The sequence below is a fragment of the Microplitis mediator genome, chromosome 4 (genome assembly GCF_029852145.1).
Source record: "Microplitis mediator isolate UGA2020A chromosome 4, iyMicMedi2.1, whole genome shotgun sequence".
Lineage (NCBI taxonomy): Eukaryota > Metazoa > Arthropoda > Insecta > Hymenoptera > Braconidae > Microplitis > Microplitis mediator.
The window spans coordinates 376,487-400,182 of record NC_079972.1 but is presented as its reverse complement, the minus strand read 5'-3'; the positions used below and the strand labels follow the sequence as shown (position 1 = coordinate 400,182).

General features: G+C 36.0%; 1 protein-coding gene across 2 annotated transcripts in view; it reads left to right on the top strand.

Moving 5' to 3' along the window:
* Positions 1–16,441, top strand: part of LOC130666603 (uncharacterized) — a 53,797-nt gene extending 37,356 nt beyond the window's left edge. Inside the window, exon 2 of one of the 2 annotated variants that reach the window (XM_057467756.1) lies at positions 14,054–16,441. In XM_057467756.1, coding sequence (XP_057323739.1) covers positions 14,055–14,837 — 783 coding nt within the window. In that variant the 5' untranslated portion in view covers position 14,054 and the 3' untranslated portion in view covers positions 14,838–16,441. The remainder of the gene's footprint in view (positions 1–14,053) is intronic. The other variant, XM_057467758.1, reaches the window with a different exon arrangement.
* Positions 16,442–23,696: the final 7,255 nt, after the last annotated feature.

The window sequence follows — 23,696 nt, the reverse complement described above, 5'->3', positions numbered from 1 at the left end:
ATTATTTGTTACAAACAGATATGATGTAACAAATACTGGATAATTTACTTAACTAACTATCACTGACACTAGACAAGTTACCAACAAATATGAGTTAAGAATAAATTAATAATTAGTAATGATGATTAGCGAACAGGTCAATTACTAAGCGGTAATTAGCAGTGAGTACGAACTTAACTGTCTACTCAAAGCTAACGACGATAAAGCAAAAAGCACCGGTAACGCGTTAACGCACTCTTTTATAGACAGAACTGCCGCACTAGTCATGTGACAGTTCTATCCCGATGACAACCGGAGGCAAACGATGCCAACATCGTAACACCACCCCCCTTAACTTTAACCAGGGTAGTGTCAATAATAAAGCGACAATTACTGGTTAAAGTTAATAGCAATATTTTTACGCCGACAGTAACGTTCCATTCAATCAATACAATATTATTCACTCACACTGTATCAAGAGATACTGGCTTCACAATAACTCTAGCGAGTATCTCTTTACTTTATCAAAATAGAATTATAGTTGAGTAATAAATAGTTATAAATTTTTAAGCAAAAATATAATAACTGTTATAAATTCTATAATTATTACAAGTATTATCACGTTGAATCAGTTCTGGACTCATCATTGTCCTTTCTTTATTCACTACCTTTCAGGTACATAAAAATCAAAAATGAAACAAAAAATAAAAATAAAAATACAAACAAAAAAATACTGAATACAACATTGTTGTGGTAATACTGGTGTTCTCTTTGGAACAAAAAATAAATAATTAATATTTTAACTGGCATGTTTACATGCGCTGGTAAGTCTGAGCAATGTTGCTTTGAGTGATTACTCTAGTCATAAATAAATAATTTGGATGTACCATGCGTTTGACAAAAAGTAATTAGAAAATAAAAAAACTAAAAACCCGTTTATAATATTGAACACTATTGTCTTTATGAAATACTGGTTTCTTGAGCAAGTCTTGATCACGCTGTCAGTAACTATCACATGTACATCTTGTCACGTCCGGGAATTTTTGTTTATTTATGGCGGCAAAATCTGGTACGCCCCTCGTGCCGCTTGTGTCATCTCGACTCGGGTTCTGCATGTCTGACATGAGTCATTTACGAATGGATATTGAGTAGAACAGTGACGACAATATCCTGTCATTTCCCTGTAGCCGTCGGTGTTCCAGTGCTGGTATGGACACGTGTTATTAGTGTGCCCAAGTCTTCGACAGTTGGTACAGTAACAGTCACCCCTGAGTTCATTTTGGCACTTGTCATGACTGTGCCCCTTTTCTTTACATTTCAGGCACCCTGGTTCTGGGACAGGAGCCAATCTAGTTTCGATGGTTTGAGTTGCAATAGTCCTTGTGGACTTAGGTGCCATCGATTCGGCAATTTTCTCAACTGTCTCTCGCCATTCAGCTTGCGAGAGCATGTTGCACAAGTTGGAATCAACGAATTTGGGGTCTCTCCCAATCATCATTTGGCACTTAACCTTTATTGATGGGATTGGGATGTCTGGTGTCTGTACTGATGTTATTACTGGTTCCTCAGGCATGGTTAGCACTGAGTTCTTCTCATGGTACACTAGTACATTAGATAAACGTCGATGAAAGCCCGCCGCTAATGTAATTTCAGTTGTTACTGGGATGTCGAAATTTAGATATGACGCTGGTGTGGCAAATACTGGGTTAGCCCAGTAGGAATTCCGGTCACCAATTTTCCCATGGAATCTACAAGTCCTCAGTAGTTGTTGCTCTGCTTTCTTTTCCTTTGACATTTCTTTTCTGCTGTATAGAAATTGTCCAAGTTCTGCCATCCTGTGAAAGAACTGTTATTAGACTGTGAAATGTACTAGTATTAGCTTATTTATAAATTACAATTTTCATTTCATAAAAACCTAACCGACTCATTGTTCGACTTTGGTTAACTTTCGGTTTGATCTGCGTGGTATTTTCAGATCATTAATATTAAATCTACCAATAATATTATTATCTTTGTCACAGACATTTACTAAACTATTTGCATAAAAACTGTGTACATATAATGGCCCTTTTCGAGGAGGCGCAAGCTTACCTGCGAATCCATCAACCTTTTTACTCAATTGTTTATTTTTAATAAATACCTCAGCACCGATAACGATATTAATGTTAGGGTCTGGTGCTTGTTTATCTTGTCTGTTTTGAGCCTTGATTATAAACGACTCGATGTAGTGTCTCAGCTCATCAATCAAAGATAATACAGTGGTTCTATGGTCTGGTTTATTTAATTCAGTTAGAACTTTTCCCCCACGGTGAAGGTCTAAGTACCGAGGATCACGGCCGAAATTCAGGTAAGCTGGGCTTACTGTCAGCGAGCTGTGAACAGAAGTATTATAAGCGTAAACAAGTTCTGGGAGATTCTGGTCCCATCTGGAATGTTTATCTGCAAGAAAAGTTCGAATTAAAGATTTTAAATTTCTGTTTATTCTTTCCACGGGGTTAGACTGTGGATGATATGTAGGTGTCAGCTCGTGCACTATATTATTTGTCTGTAAATATTCAGAAACAACTTTGTTGACTAACTCAGTTCCGTTGTCAGTTACAACAACTCGCGGGTAGCCTCAACGATTAAATACTGAGCGTAAGAAGAATATTATTTTATTACCAGTTCGTTCTGATATTGGCTGGACTTCCAAATACCTTGAATACATGTCACATAAGACAATCAGATGTGTTTTCTGGTGCTGTGACTTGGGCAGTGGTCCAACTGTATCGACTGATACACTTTCCCAAAGTTCTGTAATCGGTCTGTGCCCTGGTATTACTTGTGGTGGATTGGTATCTGGTTTTTGTAATTTACAAACAATACACTGGCTCACATATTTAGTTACGTCGAAGTACATATTAGGCCAATAATAATGGCTGGCCACGTGGTGATAGGTTTTGGTTATTCCACCATGTCCGGATACTGTCTCGTCATGCGCCTTGCTGATGACTGACTTGCGCTGTTCTGGTTTGACAACCAGTTTCCAATGCTCCGGCGCATTGTCGAATAACTGGGTTGGATGCCGTGGTCGATAATAATATAGGTCATCATCGAGGAATTTCCATTGAGGAAAGCGTGTAGGAGTAGCCTTGACCTCGTTAACTTTTCTATCGTACCACTGTTCTACTATGTCTTGTACTCGATTGACCCTCTCAGCCTTAGGTTCGATACCCTCGTAAGCTCGGGAGAGAGCGTCAGCCGCTTCGTTGCATATGCCTGGTCTATGAACTATTGTTATTGCCCATAGAGAATATTCTGCTACCCATCTTGCTAATCTTCCTCTCGGATTCTTAACGGTCTGGAGCCATTTTAGACTTGCATGGTCGGTGAAAACTGTCACTGGATACTCTTCGTAGAAGCCCCTCAGTTTCTGCCAAGACCAAATGACTGCAAGGCACTCCTTCTCCGTGGTGGTGTAATTTCTTTCATGCTTGTTCAAAGATCGACTGATAGCAGTGATGTGATATTCCCGGTCTTGGCCCTTCTGGGTCAATACAGCACCAATACCAGTGTCACAGGCATTTGTGTAGAGTATAAAAGGTAAGTTATAATCAGGTACCGTTAATGCTGGTGCGTCCAAGAGTAACTTTTTCATGTTCATGAAGGCCTGCTGTTGTAAGTAAACATGTGAAATGTTTACTTACACTTAGTTGTACTCATTGGTTCACATTGGCTCCCTCAGATACGGTGATCAGTTGTTGGATCATTGGTTCGGGTACTGCAGGTGATTTTTCCCTTATAGGAGTCGGCACGTAGTAGTCTGCGCCGCAGCACTTAGCTATGCAATTACCCATCACGACACTACTTTGGACTCGGTTATTAATTTTATAATTATAATTTATATCAGACCCGGTTTTATTTAATTCACCGTCGTCGATTTGTTCTGACGCGGCCGTTGACTGGTGGTCGTCTGATATTCCGTCACTTTCTGTTTCAATGTGTTGGCGGGATGGGTGGCCTCCCCTCTCCTGCTCCGAAGCGCAGTCTGCTAACGTTATCGCGAGTACGGGAAACTGCGTATATCGCACTCGCTAAGTCAGTTTTTTCTACAGCTACAATGTTTTGCTGTTGCTCCCACGGTGAAGCATCGCACACAAACGTCAACTCTGTCTTCCTCGCAATCCCTGGTTTTATGTCCACCTTTCAGTCCACAATTCAAGCACGTGTAGGTGCCTCCTACAGATTTGCTTGTGCCTCTGGAAGTATCGGACCCAGTTCTATTGTTGCGATCACCTGATCTTGATCTTTCCCTGTAGCTGTGCTGGTTTTTTCTATCGAAGACGACGTTAATTTTTTTATCATCGTCTTTCTTGTAATTTATTGATTTGATTTTATTAGTGGCAGTTCTTCTGCTTTTTCTTTGAACTCTGCATATTGCCATATTTTCGTCCTCTGAATTGGAATCTGTCGATTCATTCATTAAATCTTTCGCTGTTTGTAGCCTACGTGCTGGTGTTTTTCGGTTCCATGAAAACTGATCCCAGACAACTGATCCCCGACAAGTGATCACACGACAATTGATCCCAAAGACAACTGATCTCACGGGCAACTGATCCCACAAACAACTGGTACAACACACAACTGATCCCACCAATCTCATATAATATGATGTTACACATATTTTTATGTCTTACATTAATAATAATACTTAATTATATTCACAATTATAATGAATATAATTTTATTTGAAAATTAATAATTACTCTCTAAACATGAATTAGTGTAAATTGCATTAATTACGTTAGTGAAGCAGTATTCACTTCATAATCAGTGTATTTAAATAACAAATCAGTGATTTCTCACTAATAAATTTAGTACTATAATTTTTACTAGCAAATGAGTGATTTTCACTACTGAACTAGCGATATTTTCATAATTTTTACAATTGGAACTGTTATTCACTTCTTAATTCATGAATTTCACAATTTCACTAGTAACTTTAACTAGCAAATAATTAAATTTCTTACTAGATATAAATATAATTAATAATTATGTTACTATTTTTTAAAATTTTTATAAAAACTTTCAAAATAAACAAAAATAGAAGTTCCCACATTCACTTTTGTTACGATGTTGGCATCGTACGCCTCCGTTTGTCATCGGGACAGAACTGTCACATGACTAGTGCGACAGTTCTGTCTATAAAAGAGCGCGTTAACGTGCGACCGGTGCTTTTTCGTAATTAGCTTTGAGTAGGCAAGTAGTTCATATTCACTGCTAATTGTCGTGTAGTAAATGACCTGTTCGCTGATCGTCATTACTGCTTATTAATTTGTTCTTAACTCATATTTGTTGGTAACTCGTCTAGTGTCCGCGGTAATTAGTTCAATAAATTATCGAGTATTTATTACATCATATTTGTTTGGAATAAATAATAGCTCATATCTGTTGCTATACCGAAGACGGTTATTTGAATAGATTAGTAGAAAGCCCTGTACTGTTAAGTACAGTAACGATATTGGTAACCAGTGTGTGTGTGCGACGTGGCATTTTAGTTTATTATTAGTTCAATAAATAATTAAACTAATAACTGAAACCAGTGTTGAGTGAATTCACCTGTGCTTTCCCCAAGTCCACATTAGACAATTAAGGGTCTCCTCAGCCAATACATTGGGTATTAGTATCACGGTCCAAGGAGACGATTTCCAAGGATCAACCAACGCCAGTCCAAGGACATCCAGGACTACTTCCATCTCCGAACTCAATCTTAGGCTAAGTACTAGTATTAGTTTAGAATTGTAAAGCCAGTTCGGGTTAATTAATTTATTGCTAAGGCATCATTAAATTAAATTCAAGAAGTCAGAGTTTCATTCAGAGCTAGCGGGGCAAACTTTGACCCACGAACTGCACCCTTCCACCAGTAAGTGCAGGATAACGTACCCCAGCGTTACACTTTTTAATTTAGTGGATTCTCATATTCACTTATCAAATCAGTGAATTCTTATATTCACATATTCATTTAGTGAATATTTATCAATCCTGCGTGGTACGTTTGTAGCATTGACAATTAGTGAATATTCACTTGAAATTAGTGAAAAATCACTAATTCATATTTAGACAGTAGTTTCTCAATAATATTAAATATTAATTCATTTTAAAATCAATAAATATTTACACAATAATAATAAATATTGATTTATTTTAAAATCTATAGTTAATAGTATATATTCAATATTTTATAATTAAAAAGGCATAATATATTTTATTTTCGAATATCGCTGCATCTTGTGAATACGTATTACATGCGATCAGTGGGATCTATTGTCAATTGGACCAGGTGTCAGTGGGATCGGTTGCCATTGGGATCAGTTGTCGGTGGGATCAGATGTCGGTGGGATCAATTTTTAGGGATCACTTGTCGTTGTATCAAATTACTGGGATCAGGTGACTGCACACCGTATTTTTCTAGCTTCTTTTACTCTTCTGATATCCGCTACCCTGCTTTCCGCGATCGATATTGATTCAGCTAATTGTTTATATGTCGTTGCTTTCTGCATCGAGTTCAATTCTCTCGGAATCTCTATGTTCAGCTTCGGTTTTATTACTTCCAGTTGTTTTGCCGTTGACATTGGATCTTCCAATTCAGCGAATTTGCTTCTCATTTGTCTTACAAATTCCTGTGTGTTTTCATTTTTTTTCTGGTATATGCTGAATATCTCCTGGAGTATTTCCGTGTCTAATGTTGTTTTACAGAATGCCACGTTGAATGATTTTTTGACATTTCCCAGTTCGTCCATGTGTTTACATTTTGTTTGAACCATTCTTTTTGATTAGCTATCGCTATCTTCAACAGATCAATTCTCTCTTCAAATCCATCTCTTGTTCAATGCAGGTCTCAGTGAACGCTTGTAGCCACTGTTTAGGTTGTGAATCTGCCGTGTATCTTTGTAGTTACGATGTTGGCATCGTACGCCTCCGGTCGTCATCGGGATAGAACTGTCACATGACTAGTGCGGCAGTTCTGTCTATATAAGAGCGCGTTAACGCGTTACCGGTGCTTTTTGCTTTATCGTCGTTAGCTTTGAGTAGACAGTTGAGTTCGTACTCACTGCTAATTACCACTCAGTAATTGACCTGTTCGCTGATCGTCATTACTGATTATTAATTTATTCTTAACTCATATTTGTTAGTAACTTGTCTAGTGTCAGTGATAGTTAATTAAGTAAATTATCCAGTATTTGTTACATCATATCTATTTGTAACAAATAATAACTCATATCTGTTGTTATACCGAAGACAGTTATTTGAATTAATTGATAGGAAGCCCTGTACCGTTAAGTACAGTAACTATACTGATAGACCAGTGTGTGTGTGCGACGTGGCATAATAGTTAATTATTAGTTAAATAAATAATTATTCTATTAACTGAAACCAGTGTTTGAGTGAATTCACCTGTGCTTTCCCAAGACCACATTAGACAATTAAGAGTTTTCTTAGCTACTACATTGGGTACCAGTATCGCGATCCAAGGAGGCGATTTCCAAGGATCAACCAGTTGCCAGTCCAAGGACATCGAGGACAATATCCATCGCCGAACTGAATTTTAGGCTAAGTACTAGTATTAATTTAGAATTGTAAGGCCAGTTCGGGTAAATTAATTTATTGCGAAGGCATTATTAAAGTAAATTCAATAAGTCAGAGTTTTATAAGAGCTAGCGGGGCAAACTTTGACCCACGAACTGCACCCTTCCATCACTAAGTGTAGGATAACGTACCCTAGCGTTACAATGGCGCCCAACGGGTTTTAGTGAATGTAATAGTTCATTAAGCCTATATTTTATTGCCTACCGCAATAAAGCGCAGCAGGTTTGATAGATTTTTTTAAATCAAGTTAATTAATCAAGTCTGTAACTCACATCATTTTAATTAGATAAGCTTATATTAGTCCCTTTGTAATAAAAATTTTTGGACGTAAAATCAATAATTTTCGAGTAGAGTCCACGAAATAACAATAAGAACACCGGACAAAGAATTGTCGAGTATCAAGCAGGTTCAATTAAAGAAATTGTTCCCGAAAATTCCTAAGGCCCTGACTATTTTGGCGTTTTATCAGGAAGAAAACGCACACAACCAGTTTTCATATATTTTTCGCTCTAAAAATATAATCCTTTTTTCATTTTTAGTTTATTTTTTAGTTCATTTTTTTGTTAAAAAAAAAAACCCAGATTTTTCAGTTAATTTTTCAGAAAAAATTACATTTTTATTTGAAATTATCTCTAAAAATTAGAGAATCAAAACAAAAATTACCCGGGATTAAATTTTTCTAGAAATTTTTTTTCGCCCGGGAACAACAAAAAAAAAAAAGTGATATAAACACACTTACGGTATTATCATTGTGAAATAATTCAAGTTTAATTTTTCTAATAGAGGAAAAAAATAAATTCCGTTGGAATTAAGAATTAATATAAACCGGAAATAGATTCAAGTATAAAATTGTTAAGTGACGTGAAAAGTGCAGTGTTTAACATTGTAAACTAATTATAAGAAATTTTGTAACCTACTTAATAATAAGATTACATTTAAGCATAAAACAGAAAAATTATTTGTTAAAGTTAAACAAATAATATACCGGATGAGAAAAAAATTAAGTCTTTATACAAATGAAATGAAAATAAGCAGTATATTCTAAAGTAAAATAAGTTACAAAAGAATTTGAATAAAGATTAAACGCTAAATACAAAAACACAGAATAATAGCAGCTGTTTAAACAAAAATTCTCTTAGTAACAGAAATAAAATAAAATAAAGACTTAAAATTTTACTAAATAAAATAAAAATAAAACTCGACTTAGCAACAAGAAAGCAAATACGAGACAAATACTCGACCAGCCAGGTTGACTCATTGTTATGATTAATTTATTATTGTAACATAAGAATATCGGTGTCACGCTTAAATAATCGCAGACAAAATAACCAAATGACAAAATAACCGGCGACATAACACACAAAAACCGTGATAAAAGGGCGGTTATTTTGTCGCGGTTATTTTGTCGCGGTTATTTTGTCGCGGTTATTTTGTCGCGGTTATTTTGTCTTTGGTTGAACTGTTACGCAACCAGAATATCGACCCAAAACAAATTAGGCGATAATCCGCAAACGCGGGAAAATTTTTAAATTCAAATTATATATTTCAGAAGATCGCCTAGGAATTCATCAACCTTACTGCCGGTATTGTAGAAACCCAACAATCAAATCACTGATTTACCGCCACCAACCAGGGTAATAAATAACCGTATTTATTAGACAGAGAAACAGATAAAAAGTTGTTGACAGGTATTTTATTACGCATCACGAGTCACAAGTATATCAAAGTAAAATCTTTTTTTGTCCTTCAGTAAATAAATAAAATAGAAGTAATTTATTAAAAAAAGTTATCAATAAAAGTTTAATATTACGAAGTAATAAAATACATTAAATACGAGTAATAAACGTATAAAGAGACGTAAAATAAAATATAGTACGGAATTAAAATTCAGAAACAGGTTATCCACGTGTTTGCATATTAAAAGGTATTGATTTTAATTATTTTTATTTAAAAGTTAACAGTAAAATAAATAGGAAAATATAAAATAAAATTTATATTGTACCAGTAATTACTATTTTCATTTTTTTTGCAAATAAAATAATTTTTAATCCACATACGTGACCGCGAATAATAATACAGAATTATTATAAGTCAACAGGTTTATTACGACGGAGATTCTGGTCAGCTTGTAGCAAGGAAATGCTGCTAAAATTTTATTTCTCAATTATTTGATTTTTGTGTTTATTTTTTCTTTCATTTTTATTTTTTTCATTTTTTATTTCGCGTTGAACTTAAATTTCTGTTTATTCAAAATGGTTAAGACAAGAAAATACACAAAGGAACTTCAAGCAGAAATGAGATCGATGGTGAACCAATCGATGGCGAAAATACAGAAAGAAGTGAAGGAAACAATGTGCCAGCATTTAAACACAACAATAAATCATGGAAACCAGAATCAACAACCAGACGAATAAATTCGACCAGATAGAACAACAGACGTCAGAGCCACAGGAAAAAAATCGACCTAAACAAATTCCAGTAATTACTGAAAACAGAACATTACTGAAACCACTGACACTTATAAGACATGGTGAGTGGGCGTCAGCGAACCAGTATAACTTCTCAAAATCTCCTGAAGATGAGGAAGAAATCGACAGCGAAGAAATAGTAATTCATGCGATCCCAAAAACTGCACAACAACCCTTGAACGTGACAACACTAACAAAGGAAGAAAAGGTATGGGGGCTAGACAAATTTAAAAGGGATGTATTCATGTCATATATAAAACAAACAGAAGAATTACAAGTCGACAACGCAATAAGGTGTAAAATGATGGCTGATATCGTCAACTGGACGAAAAACAGGGTAAAGGCAGAAAAAAACCTGACGGCTCGCATCGAAATAATTGAGTCGATGCCAAAAATTACCAGTCGAAAACACGTAGAACAACTGGAAAAAGAACTGGGATTAAGAAAAGGAGATGTGGGATATTGGGACAACTCCATAATAAACTATATAGTGAAGGATGTACAACTCTGGGATAATACAGAAGATCTGGAGGGAATCCAGAACTCGACCAACATATATCAGAAAACGCAACACGAGATGGGATCACGTGAAAACGAAAACGTGCCCAGGAATAATTACAACAAATATTCGCTGCAGTACACGCAACCTCAAATAAATGCGCACAACAGACCAGATATATAAAACACGTACAGACCAGAACAGAGAACCCAATATCAAGGTCACCAGGGATTCCAAACAGTAAATACTACGTAAAATAGGCGAGAAGATAATATGAAAAGACGAGCTGATAAAATAAAATCAATGGAAACATTGATCAGAAGTAATAACCTCAAATATACGGCAGATTCATAACCTAAACAATGGCTACAATGTTCACTGAGACCTGCATCGAACAAGAGATGGAATTTAAAGAGAGGATTGATCTGTTAAAGATAGCGATAGCTAGTCAAAAAGAATGGTTCAAACAAAATGTAAACACATGGACAAACTGGGAAGACGTCAAGAAATCTTTCAACGTGGCATTCTGCAAAACAACATTAGACACGGAAATACTCCAGGAGATATTCAGCATATACCAGAAAAAAAATGAAAACACACAATAATTTGTAAGACAAATGAAAAGCAAATTCGCTGAATTGGAAGATCCAATGTCAACGGCAAAACAACTGGAAGTGATAAAACCGAAGCTGAACATAGAGATTCAGAGAGAATTGAACTCGAAGCAGAAAGCAACGACATATAAACAATTCGCTGAATCAATATCGATCGCAGAAAGCAGGGTAGCGGATATCAGAAGAGTAAACGAAGCCAGGAAAACACCAGCACGTAGGCTACAAACAGCGAAAGATTCAATGAATGAATCGACAGATTCCAATTCAGAGGACGAAAATATGGCAATATGCAGAGTTCAAAGAAAAAGCAGAAGAACTGCCACTAATAAAATCAAATCAATAAATTACAAGAAAGACGATGATAAAAAAATTAACGTCGTCTTCGATAGAAAAAACCAGCACAGCTACAGGGAAAGATCAAGATCAGGTGATCGCAACAATAGAACTGGGTCCGATACTTCCAGAGGCACAAGCAAATCTGTAGGAGGCACCTACACGTGCTTGAATTGTGGACTGAAAGGTGGACATAAAACCAGGGATTGCGAGGAAGACAGAGTTGACGTTTGTGTGCGATGCTTCACCGTGGGAGCAACAGCAAAACATTGTAGCTGTAGAAAAAACTGACTTAGCGAGTGCGATATACGCAGTTTCCCGTACTCGCGATAACGTTAGCAGACTGCGCTTCGGAGCAGGAGAGGGGAGGCCACCCATCCCGCCAACACATTGAAACAGAAAGTGACGGAATATCAGACGACCACCAGTCAACGGCCGCGTCAGAACAAATCGACGACGGTGAATTAAATAAAACCGGGTCTGATATAAATTATAATTATAAAATTAATAACCGAGTCCAAAGTAGTGTCGTGATGGGTAATTGCATAGCTAAGTGCTGCGGCGCAGACTACTACGTGCCGACTCCTATAAGGGAAAAATCACCTGCAGTACCCGAACCAATGATCCAACAACTGATCACCGTATCTGAGGGAGCCAATGTGAACCAATGAGTACAACTAAGTGTAAGTAAACATTTCACATGTTTACTTACAACAGCAGGCCTTCATGAACATGAAAAAGTTACTCTTGGACGCACCAGCATTAACGGTACCTGATTATAACTTACCTTTTATACTCTACACAAATGCCTGTGACACTGGTATTGGTGCTGTATTGACCCAGAAGGGCCAAGACCGGGAATATCACATCACTGCTATCAGTCGATCTTTGAACAAGCATGAAAGAAATTACACCACCACGGAGAAGGAGTGCCTTGCAGTCATTTGGTCTTGGCAGAAACTGAGGGGCTTCTACGAAGAGTATCCAGTGACAGTTTTCACCGACCATGCAAGTCTAAAATGGCTCCAGACCGTTAAGAATCCGAGAGGAAGATTAGCAAGATGGGTAGCAGAATATTCTCTATGGGCAATAACAATAGTTCATAGACCAGGCATATGCAACGAAGCGGCTGACGCTCTCTCCCGAGCTTACGAGGGTATCGAACCTAAGGCTGAGAGGGTCAATCGAGTACAAGACATAGTAGAACAGTGGTACGATAGAAAAGTTAACGAGGTCAAGGCTACTCCTACACGCTTTCCTCAATGGAAATTCCTCGATGATGACCTATATTATTATCGACCACGGCATCCAACCCAGTTATTCGACAATGCGCCGGAGCATTGGAAACTGGTTGTCAAACCAGAACAGCGCAAGTCAGTCATCAGCAAGGCGCATGACGAGACAGTATCCGGACATGGTGGAATAACCAAAACCTATCACCACGTGGCCAGCCATTATTATTGGCCTAATATGTACTTCGACGTAACTAAATATGTGAGCCAGTGTATTGTTTGTAAATTACAAAAACCAGATACCAATCCACCACAAGTAATACCAGGGCACAGACCGATTACAGAACTTTGGGAAAGTGTATCAGTCGATACAGTTGGACCACTGCCCAAGTCACAGCACCAGAAAACACATCTGATTGTCTTATGTGACATGTATTCAAGGTATTTGGAAGTCCAGCCAATATCAGAACGAACTGGTAATAAAATAATATTCTTCTTACGCTCAGTATTTAATCGTTGAGGCTACCCGCGAGTTGTTGTAACTGACAACGGAACTGAGTTAGTCAACAAAGTTGTTTCTGAATATTTACAGACAAATAATATAGTGCACGAGCTGACACCTACATATCATCCACAGTCTAACCCCGTGGAAAGAATAAACAGAAATTTAAAATCTTTAATTCGAACTTTTCTTGCAGATAAACATTCCAGATGGGACCAGAATCTCCCAGAACTTGTTTACGCTTATAATACTTCTGTTCACAGCTCGCTGACAGTAAGCCCAGCTTACCTGAATTTCGGCCGTGATCCTCGGTACTTAGACCTTCACCGTGGGGGAAAAGTTCTAACTGAATTAAATAAACCAGACCATAGAACCACTGTATTATCTTTGATTGATGAGCTGAGACACTACATCGAGTCGTTTATAATCAAGGCTCAAAACAGACAAGATAAACAAGCACCAGACCCTAACATTAATATCGTTATCGGTGCTGAGGTATTTATTAAAAATAAACAATTGAGTAAAAAGGTTGATGGATTCGCAGGTAAGCTTGCGCCTCCTCGAAAAGGGCCATTATATGTACACAGTTTTTATGCAAATAGTTTAGTAAATGTCTGTGACAAAGATAATAATATTATTGGTAGATTTAATATTAATGATCTGAAAATACCACGCAGATCAAACCGAAAGTTAACCAAAGTCGAACAATGAGTCGGTTAGGTTTTTATGAAATGAAAATTGTAATTTATAAATAAGCTAATACTAGTACATTTCACAGTCTAATAACAGTTCTTTCACAGGATGGCAGAACTTGGACAATTTCTATACAGCAGAAAAGAAATGTCAAAGGAAAAGAAAGCAGAGCAACAACTACTGAGGACTTGTAGATTCCATGGGAAAATTGGTGACCGGAATTCCTACTGGGCTAACCCAGTATTTGCCACACCAGCGTCATATCTAAATTTCGACATCCCAGTAACAACTGAAATTACATTAGCGGCGGGCTTTCATCGACGTTTATCTAATGTACTAGTGTACCATGAGAAGAACTCAGTGCTAACCATGCCTGAGGAACCAGTAATAACATCAGTACAGACACCAGACATCCCAATCCCATCAATAAAGGTTAAGTGCCAAATGATGATTGGGAGAGACCCCAAATTCGTTGATTCCAACTTGTGCAACATGCTCTCGCAAGCTGAATGGCGAGAGACAGTTGAGAAAATTGCCGAATCGATGGCACCTAAGTCCACAAGGACTATTGCAACTCAAACCATCGAAACTAGATTGGCTCCTGTCCCAGAACCAGGGTGCCTGAAATGTAAAGAAAAGGGGCACAGTCATGACAAGTGCCAAAATGAACTCAGGGGTGACTGTTACTGTACCAACTGTCGAAGACTTGGGCACACTAATAACACGTGTCCATACCAGCACTGGAACACCGACGGCTACAGGGAAATGACAGGATATTGTCGTCACTGTTCTACTCAATATCCATTCGTAAATGACTCATGTCAGACATGCAGAACCCGAGTCGAGATGACACAAGCGGCACGAGGGGCGTACCAGATTTTGCCGCCATAAATAAACAAAAATTCCCGGACGTGACAAGATGTACATGTGATAGTTACTGACAGCGTGATCAAGACTTGCTCAAGAAACCAGTATTTCATAAAGACAATAGTGTTCAATATTATAAACGGGTTTTTAGTTTTTTTATTTTCTAATTACTTTTTGTCAAACGCATGGTACATCCAAATTATTTATTTATGACTAGAGTAATCACTCAAAGCAACATTGCTCAGACTTACCAGCGCATGTAAACATGCCAGTTAAAATATTAATTATTTATTTTTTGTTCCAAAGAGAACACCAGTATTACCACAACAATGTTGTATTCAGTATTTTTTTGTTTGTATTTTTATTTTTATTTTTTGTTTCATTTTTGATTTTTATGTACCTGAAAGGTAGTGAATAAAGAAAGGACAATGATGAGTCCAGAACTGATTCAACGTGATAATACTTGTAATAATTATAGAATTTATAACAGTTATTATATTTTTGCTTAAAAATTTATAACTATTTATTACTCAACTATAATTCTATTTTGATAAAGTAAAGAGATACTCGCTAGAGTTATTGTGAAGCCAGTATCTCTTGATACAGTGTGAGTGAATAATATTGTATTGATTGAATGGAACGTTACTGTCGGCGTAAAAATATTGCTATTAACTTTAACCAGTAATTGTCGCTTTATTATTGACACTACCCTGGTTAAAGTTAAGGGGGGTGGTGTTACGATGTTGGCATCGTTTGCCTCCGGTTGTCATCGGGATAGAACTGTCACATGACTAGTGCGGCAGTTCTGTCTATAAAAGAGTGCGTTAACGCGTTACCGGTGCTTTTTGCTTTATCGTCGTTAGCTTTGAGTAGACAGTTAAGTTCGTACTCACTGCTAATTACCGCTTAGTAATTGACCTGTTCGCTAATCATCATTACTAATTATTAATTTATTCTTAACTCATATTTGTTGGTAACTTGTCTAGTGTCAGTGATAGTTAGTTAAGTAAATTATCCAGTATTTGTTACATCATATCTGTTTGTAACAAATAATAACTCATATCTGTTGTTATACCGAAGACAGTTATTTGAATAAATTGATAGGAAGCCCTGTACCGTTAAGTACAGTAACGATACTGATAGACCAGTGTGTGTGTGCGACGTGGCATAATAGTTAATTATTAGTTAAATAAATAATTATTCTATTAACTGAAACTAGTGTTTGAGTGAATTCACCTGTGCTTTCCCAAGTCCACATTAGACAATTAAGGATCTTCTTAGCTACTACATTGGGTACCAGTATCACGATCCAAGGAGGCGATTTCCAAGGATCAACCAGTTGCCAGTCCAAGGACATCGAGGACAATATCCATCGCCGAACTGAATTTTAGGCTAAGTACTAGTATTAATTTAGAATTGTAAGGCCAGTTCGGGTAAATTAATTTATTGCGAAGGCATTATTAAAGTAAATTCAATAAGTCAGAGTTTCATAAGAGCTAGCGGGGCAAACTTTGACCCACGAAACTGCACACTTTCATCACCAAGTGCAGGATAACGTACCCCAGCGTTACAATGGCGCCCAACGTGGGGTATAACAACAGATATGAGTTATTATTTGTTACAAACAGATATGATGTAACAAATACTGGATAATTTACTTAACTAACTATCACTGACACTAGACAAGTTACCAACAAATATGAGTTAAGAATACATTAATAATTAGTAATGACGATCAGCGAACAGTTCAATTACTAAGCGGTAATTAGCAGTGAGTACGAACCTAACTGTCTACTCAAAGCTAACGACGATAAAGCAAAAAGCAAAAAGCACCGGTAACGCTTTAACGCGCTCTTTTATAGACAGAACTGCCACACTAGTCATGTGACAGTTCTATCCCGATGACAACCGGAGGCGTACGATGCCAACATCATAACAACGACAACAGAAAAGGAGTGCTTAGCAGTCATCTGGTCATATCAGAAGCTAAGAGGGTATTACGACGAATATCCAGTTACAGTTGTCACCGATCATGCTAGTTTAAAATGGCTACAAAACGTCAAGAATCGAAAGGGTTGACTAGCCCGATGGGTAGCCGAGTATTCGTTGTGGGCAATAACAATCGTCCATCGACCGGGCATCAACAATGAAGCCGCCGACGCTCTATCAAGAGGGCTTACCCTCAACTCGGTAGTTGATTCACCCGGGTTAAAGTTAAGGGGGGTGGTGTTACGATGTGGGATCGTACGCCGCCGTTTGAACTCGGGTAGTGATTGTCACGTGCTCCAATATGGCGTTGCCGCCTATATAAGCACGTGCAACCAGTACCCAGTGCTTTTGCTTTTTGTACTACCAGCAGTATCAATCATAGTAGCTATTTGTCGTACGTGATTACTCTGCCACCGTATCAGAGTCAGCGTTAATTGACGTTATAGTTGGTTACAGTTTGTTAACCAGGGCGATTAACCAGAATAATTATAACACTTTGTTACGTTTTCGCTGCACGATGTTGATGTTGAGCTCAGCTAGTTCTGTAGTATTTCTAGGTATTGGGTTCTCGACAGCAAATCACCTCACGGTGACCCGAAATAACTGGTTGTATTTTAGATATAACAATAACTTTATTCACAATTGATAGTTATAGAATTTAGAAGTTGAAAGTATACACTTAATATACAAATGATGTATGTTCAATAGTCAAACTTACAGAAGGTATAACTATGGACTTGATAATTTAATAAGCTCTGATATCAAAGATCTGGTGTTCAGAGTCTAAGTCTAATGTGTCTAAGACTAAATGTATCTGAATAATAATCGAACAGAGTGAGCCCCTCCTGCTCTGAGAGCGAGGGTTTTTATTAGGTATTCTAAGCACCAAAAATAGTGGGGTTGAATTGTTGATCAGAGTTCACACTCAGTGGTCATTGAACTCGTCATTGCTTATCAGCGCGAGGCGATTGGGCATGAGACCCATGCGTCGAGCGCGAGAAGGGATTTGATCCTCGGCTGATGTAATATCTGAGAAAAGTTATTTATTTGAAAGTCAAAGTCCATTTTCATATCATCTGCGTTTGTTACAAATTATTACTAATAGTTTATACAGCTGTGTTTTAAAATGATTAAATTATCTCTAGTTGAATATACTTGAAGATTATTAGGAAAAATGTTCTCATACGTGGGATTAAGTACATCCGGTGATAGTTTGTTATTTGATTATTGATTTGTAAAATACACGTATGTTAAAGATATTCTTATTTTATACAATTTAAATGATGGAGTAATTCTTATGATATATAATATTCTTAAGTTATTATAATTATCTACTTAAGGTACTCTAATTGTTGGTAATTAGGGTGCCTTATTTTGGGAATAGACTTTAGGTCGGTAAAATAATCTAGTGAGCTAAGAACGGGCCCTGCTTGACAGCCAGGATATAACACGCCCCACCCCGTTGGACGAGCGCCCCGCTCGTTATTTTTTTTTAAACATAATGGGTCTTACCGACGTAAGGTCTATTTCCTTACAAATGTATTCTATTTTAACTACATGATAAGTTGATAAACAGATGTCTTTCTTATTTTTTTTCTTTGCTTTATTACATAAATTTTGTTTTATTATTCGTTATATAGTTTTGCTTAAAATTCTACTTAAATCTAACTTACAAAATTAATTATTTTATTTAAAAAAAATTTTTCCTTGTTTACATTTAATTATTGATACATATATATTTATGATTTTAGTATCTCCTTTTTTTCTTATGAAGCTTTGAGAATACGTTTATTGATACTATTAGTGGTTTCTCCCTAGAGAAATACAAATTATTTTTCTATATATGTTTTTTTTGACATAGTTATTCGATTTTTTTTCTCATGTATATTATACATACATATATTTTTGTATAAATTTTTTTATATTTGAAATTCGTGTGTTAGTTTGAGTCCTTAGTCAAGGATCGTTGGTAGGAAAGAAAGTAGTCTTCAGTATTGTGTGAATGGGAAAGCGAGATAACTTATTTATATGCTATTTTTGCTCTATCGCAGTGAACTATTTTTCTTTTCCCCGGTTTGTATTCTATCTCTATATCATTCTTATCTGCAAGTACATCAGTAATTTTAAATGGGCCTAAATAATTGTCGTCAAATTTACCGGTTTTTTGATTTTTGATTAAATAGATTTCTTGACCTATAGTAAATTTCACGGGATTAATTTTCTGATCATAATATTTTTTTGATTTTTCTTTAGCTTTTTCTAAATTTTCTTTCGCTTGTCTTTTAGTTTCAAAAAGTCTAAGGGTTAAACTTTGAACGTGATCATCATACGTGAGAATTTCTTCAAGATAAGGAAATTCCGAAGGCATACGGGCTTGTTTTCCGTAGACCAGCTGATAAGGGCTGAATTTAGTCCCTTCGTGTACACTAGTGTTATATGCAAAAACTGCAAAAGGAAGCCATTTATCCCAATCTTTATGATTTGTGTAATGTTTAATGAAATCTGTAAGAACCTGATGACTTCTTTCTAATGAGCCATTAGATTGAGGGTGAAAAGCTGTAGTTTTAACTTGTTTAATTTTAAATGCTTTCGCTACTCTCCGCATAACTTTACCGATAAAAGCCGCGCCTTGATCAGTCAAAATAACTTTTGGACAGCCATGAAGACAGATGAAACGTTCTATTAAAGCTTCTGCAATATCATCTGCTGTCATGCCGTATAAAGGAATAGCTAAACAATATTTAGAAAGATCATCTTGCATAGTTAATATATATCTGTAACCATTATTTGAAATTATGTTAGGTACTACGATATCCATAGCAACTTTATCAAAAGTGTCTGAAGAAGTATCGGTAATTATCATTGGTTGTTTAGTTTTGATTCTAACTAGTTTTTTCTTTTGACAACTTATACATTTACGAACAAAATCTTCTATATCTTTTTTTATATTATCCCAGAAATATCTCTGTCTAATTCTATTGTATGTCTTAGTCACACCTTTGTGACCTGCGAACGGAGACTCATGATTCTCCTGCATGATTTTTTGTCTCTGTTCTACTGAAGGAATAATGATTTTATCTTTACAAATAGTTATTTTTATTTCTGTTCCTGCAAATACTTGATCTATAATATTTTTAATTTTTAACCACGAAACGTTTTTCAAATTACTTCTACCTTCTGAGATGCTAGCCGTTTTTAAATCCATTCCTAACATTGTTTCTTTTAAATGTAAAAATGCTTTTAAATAATTATTTTCGATAGGCAAATCTTGATCATTATTTTGAGTGACTAATGCAAACACTCTTTTTCGCGTAGTTCCTGACTTAATTACTTCACCTATTTTATATTTATTTGTTGGAGATAATTTTAATAAACCCAATTCTAATAATCTTTTACCGATTTCACTGGATACAGTGCCATCTGCAGAAATAAAACATAAATAATTATCTTTTTTCATCTCTAAATTGTCTCTAGTTTCAATAAAATTGTTAGATTTTTCGATTTCTTCACCGTGAGAAATATTATCAATTACTAGCTGTGAATCATTATTGTTAAATATTGGAGGTTTATTATTATCGATTCGTGTTAAAACGTTATTAGTATGTGTCGGAGAGTTGTAAACAGGGTCCGAGGCTGCTCTTATCGGCGCCGCTGGACTACCTGGATCATTTAAAAATGTTTGATAATTTTCATCAGCTGTAATTCTTGCAATGTTATTTTGTGTAATATTTAAATTATCATTAGGATCATTAGCTAATATTGATTCATTTTCTTTTGAATGTTCTGAATTTATAGTTTCTAAATTTACAGGTTCCAAAGTTGCAATAATATTAGGAATTTGTGGATATCTCTGTCTGAAATTACTATTTTTATTCATTTGTTTTGATTTTGTTTTTAAATCTTGATAGCTATTTTTGTGTTGCATAGCATTTTTAATATTTGAAATGTGTTGTTGATGATTATATTTAGTTACGTCACAGCAAGCGCATTTTGTCGGCTTACGTTGGCGTGAAGATCTTCGTAACGGCTGTATATGTTGTGTAGGATTAGTATATTTATTTACTGTATTGTTTACAAATGTATTTTTTGGATTACTTAAGTCACGTGATGGTGATGGAGCATTAACATGAGGAAGATGTGTGTTTAAAGATTGTTGAATTCCGACCGAACTTTTAACGTTATCTATATTTTCTATATTTACGCGTGTTTGAGATGTTTTTGAGTCTCGTACGACATTTTTATCGCTGCTCGATTCTTCTGATGAATAAATAACGCTTACGACTTCCATAGGTTCTATAAACGAGTTTTGTAAAGATATATTGTTTCTATTATTTTCAATTACAGCTTGAGTATGAATAATTTTAGGTACATCACCACCTTCGTCAGATGACCATGGGATTGCACCACCTTCATCTGGATTACCTTTAGGTTCAATATAAGTTGCTTTATTAGAATTATTTAAATTTAAAGTTTTTTCAATTTTATTTGAATTTTTAGAATTATTTTTACGCGGTAAATTTTCGCTAGTTTCGCTATTTGAAATAATCGATTCATCTGAACTGCTTTCTTCTGAAGTTTCTGGAATTATAACATTTGATATTTCTAAATTGTTTTTATTTCTTTTCTTGGAACGTATCATTGGAGAAGGAGTAAAATTAGCCAATTGTGATGTTCTTTTAATTAGAAAATTTTTTTGCTAAATTTCTCTGAAAATTATTTTCTTTACTCGTAGGATGAGTTCGCGCAATAATGGGCGTTCTAGGGGAGGGTTGTATGGGAAGGAGGGGGGTAGAAGTGTTTGTAGCTTGAATCTTAGGTCTGAAACTTGGGCCTGGTGTAGGCGTATTCAGAGTTTCAATTATAGGGAGAGGGGATGAATCTTGTAATGAAGTACGAGAAATAGTCATATTCTCGGATAATGATGCATTTTTATTAATATTTTTAATTGGAGTGGGTACAGGAGTAATTCCAAAGTCAGTGGAATCTGTCGTATCCCCGTTATAAATTCCGATTTTCTTTTGCTGATCAAAAATCTTTTTTCGAAGTTTTTGAATATTATAAATATCTGAATCATCCGATGACGAAGTGTCATGAAAGTCTGAAAGAATAATTTCTTCATCATGAATTTTAGTTTTATTTTCGCATGTTTTACCGGGTTGTAAATTTCGCTTTTCTAAATTTAGTTTTTCTGAATTTAGTTGTTCTGAATTTAGTTTTTCTGGATTTAGCTTTTCTGAATTTAGTTTTTCTGAATTTAGTTTTTCTGAATTTAGCTTTTCTGAATTTAGTTTTTCTGAATTTAGTTTTTCTGAATTTAGCTTTTCTGAATTTAGTTTTTCTGAATTTAGTTTTTCTGAATTTAGTAATTTAGTATTTCTTGAAAATGGATTATATCGCCTGACGTCAGATTTCTTTTTTCTAAAAATTTTATTTTTAACGATATATCCTGAAGGTTCTGAATTTAGCTTTTCTTTAACTGATCGTCGATCAATCGGGTGATCAATCCTATTGTCGTCGATAGAAATAATTTTGTCGACTGGATCTGTAGGTAATATATCCACAGATTCAACCGCTTGAGGTGTGAGCTCAAGGTTTTGAGTTTTGTCGATTGGGTCGGTCAGATCCATATCTGTTGACTCAACCGCCGAAGTTTTAGAATTTAAGTTTTTCTTATTCTTTTCAACCGTATCTGAACCATTTTCACTATTACCATGAGGAACAAACGTTTGAATTTTAGTTTTTAGAGTTTCCCGCGCTTCATTCTCTGAAATAGAAGTATCAGAAGCTTCAATCGCGGCAAATTTTACTTTTTTTCGTTCGTCAGAATCTGACGATCTTAATCTAGCTAAACCCGTACTAAGGGTTTTACCTCCATAAGGAGTGTTTTTATAGCGCCATTTAACTTTAATTGGATAAGCTTGACGCTCCTCGATAATTGGATTACGAGATAGTGCATCAGCATTAGTATTTTTTTTACCTGCTTTATGCACTATTTGAAATTCGAAATCTGCCAGACGATGTCTCCACCGCATTACACGTGAGTTTGGGTCATTCATATTATTAACCCATACTAGTGGCCGATGGTCGGTCACTAGCGTGAACGGTCTACCGTAGAGATAATGTCTGAAAGTTTCTATACCAAAGAGAACTGCGACCATTTCTTTTTCAGTCGTAGAATAGTTTCTTTCATGTTTATTTAGGACTCTAGAAGCGGCGGCTACCATAGGATCTTCGCCAACCTTACCTTGTGAGAGAATTGCACCGACTGCGTAACCTGATGCGTCAGTCGTTACAATAAATGGTTTTTCAAAGTCCGGATACTGTAATATCGGAGCTGTGCATAATTTATCTCGTAAGGTTTCGAAAGCCACTTGATGATTCGTGGTCCATTCGAACTTCGCATTTTTACTTGTAAGGTCCGATAAAGGCTTCGCAACCTTTGCAAAATCTTTGATGAAACGACGATAGTAACCACAAAGACCGAGAAATTCTCTCAATGACTTAACATTAGTTGGAACTTTGAATTCTTTGACTGCTTTAATTTTATTTGGATCAGGCTTAACGCCATCAGCCGATATTAGATGACCTAAATACATTACTTCTCTTTTAAGAAATTCGCATTTTTCTGTTTGAAGTGTTAAGTTTGCACTGCGCAGGCGTTCTGCGAGTTTTATAAATTTTGTCGCATGCTCTTCGAGTGTACGTGCATAAATTACGATATCGTCTAGATATACGAATAAATCAAAACCCTGTAAACCTCTAAGAACTAAGTCCATCAATCTTTGAAATGTAGCGGGTGCATTTTTTAAACCAAAAGGCATTCGTGTGAATTGATAAAGACCATAAGGTGTTTTGAAAGCTGTTTTCTTTCTATGTTTACGGGATAGTTTAATT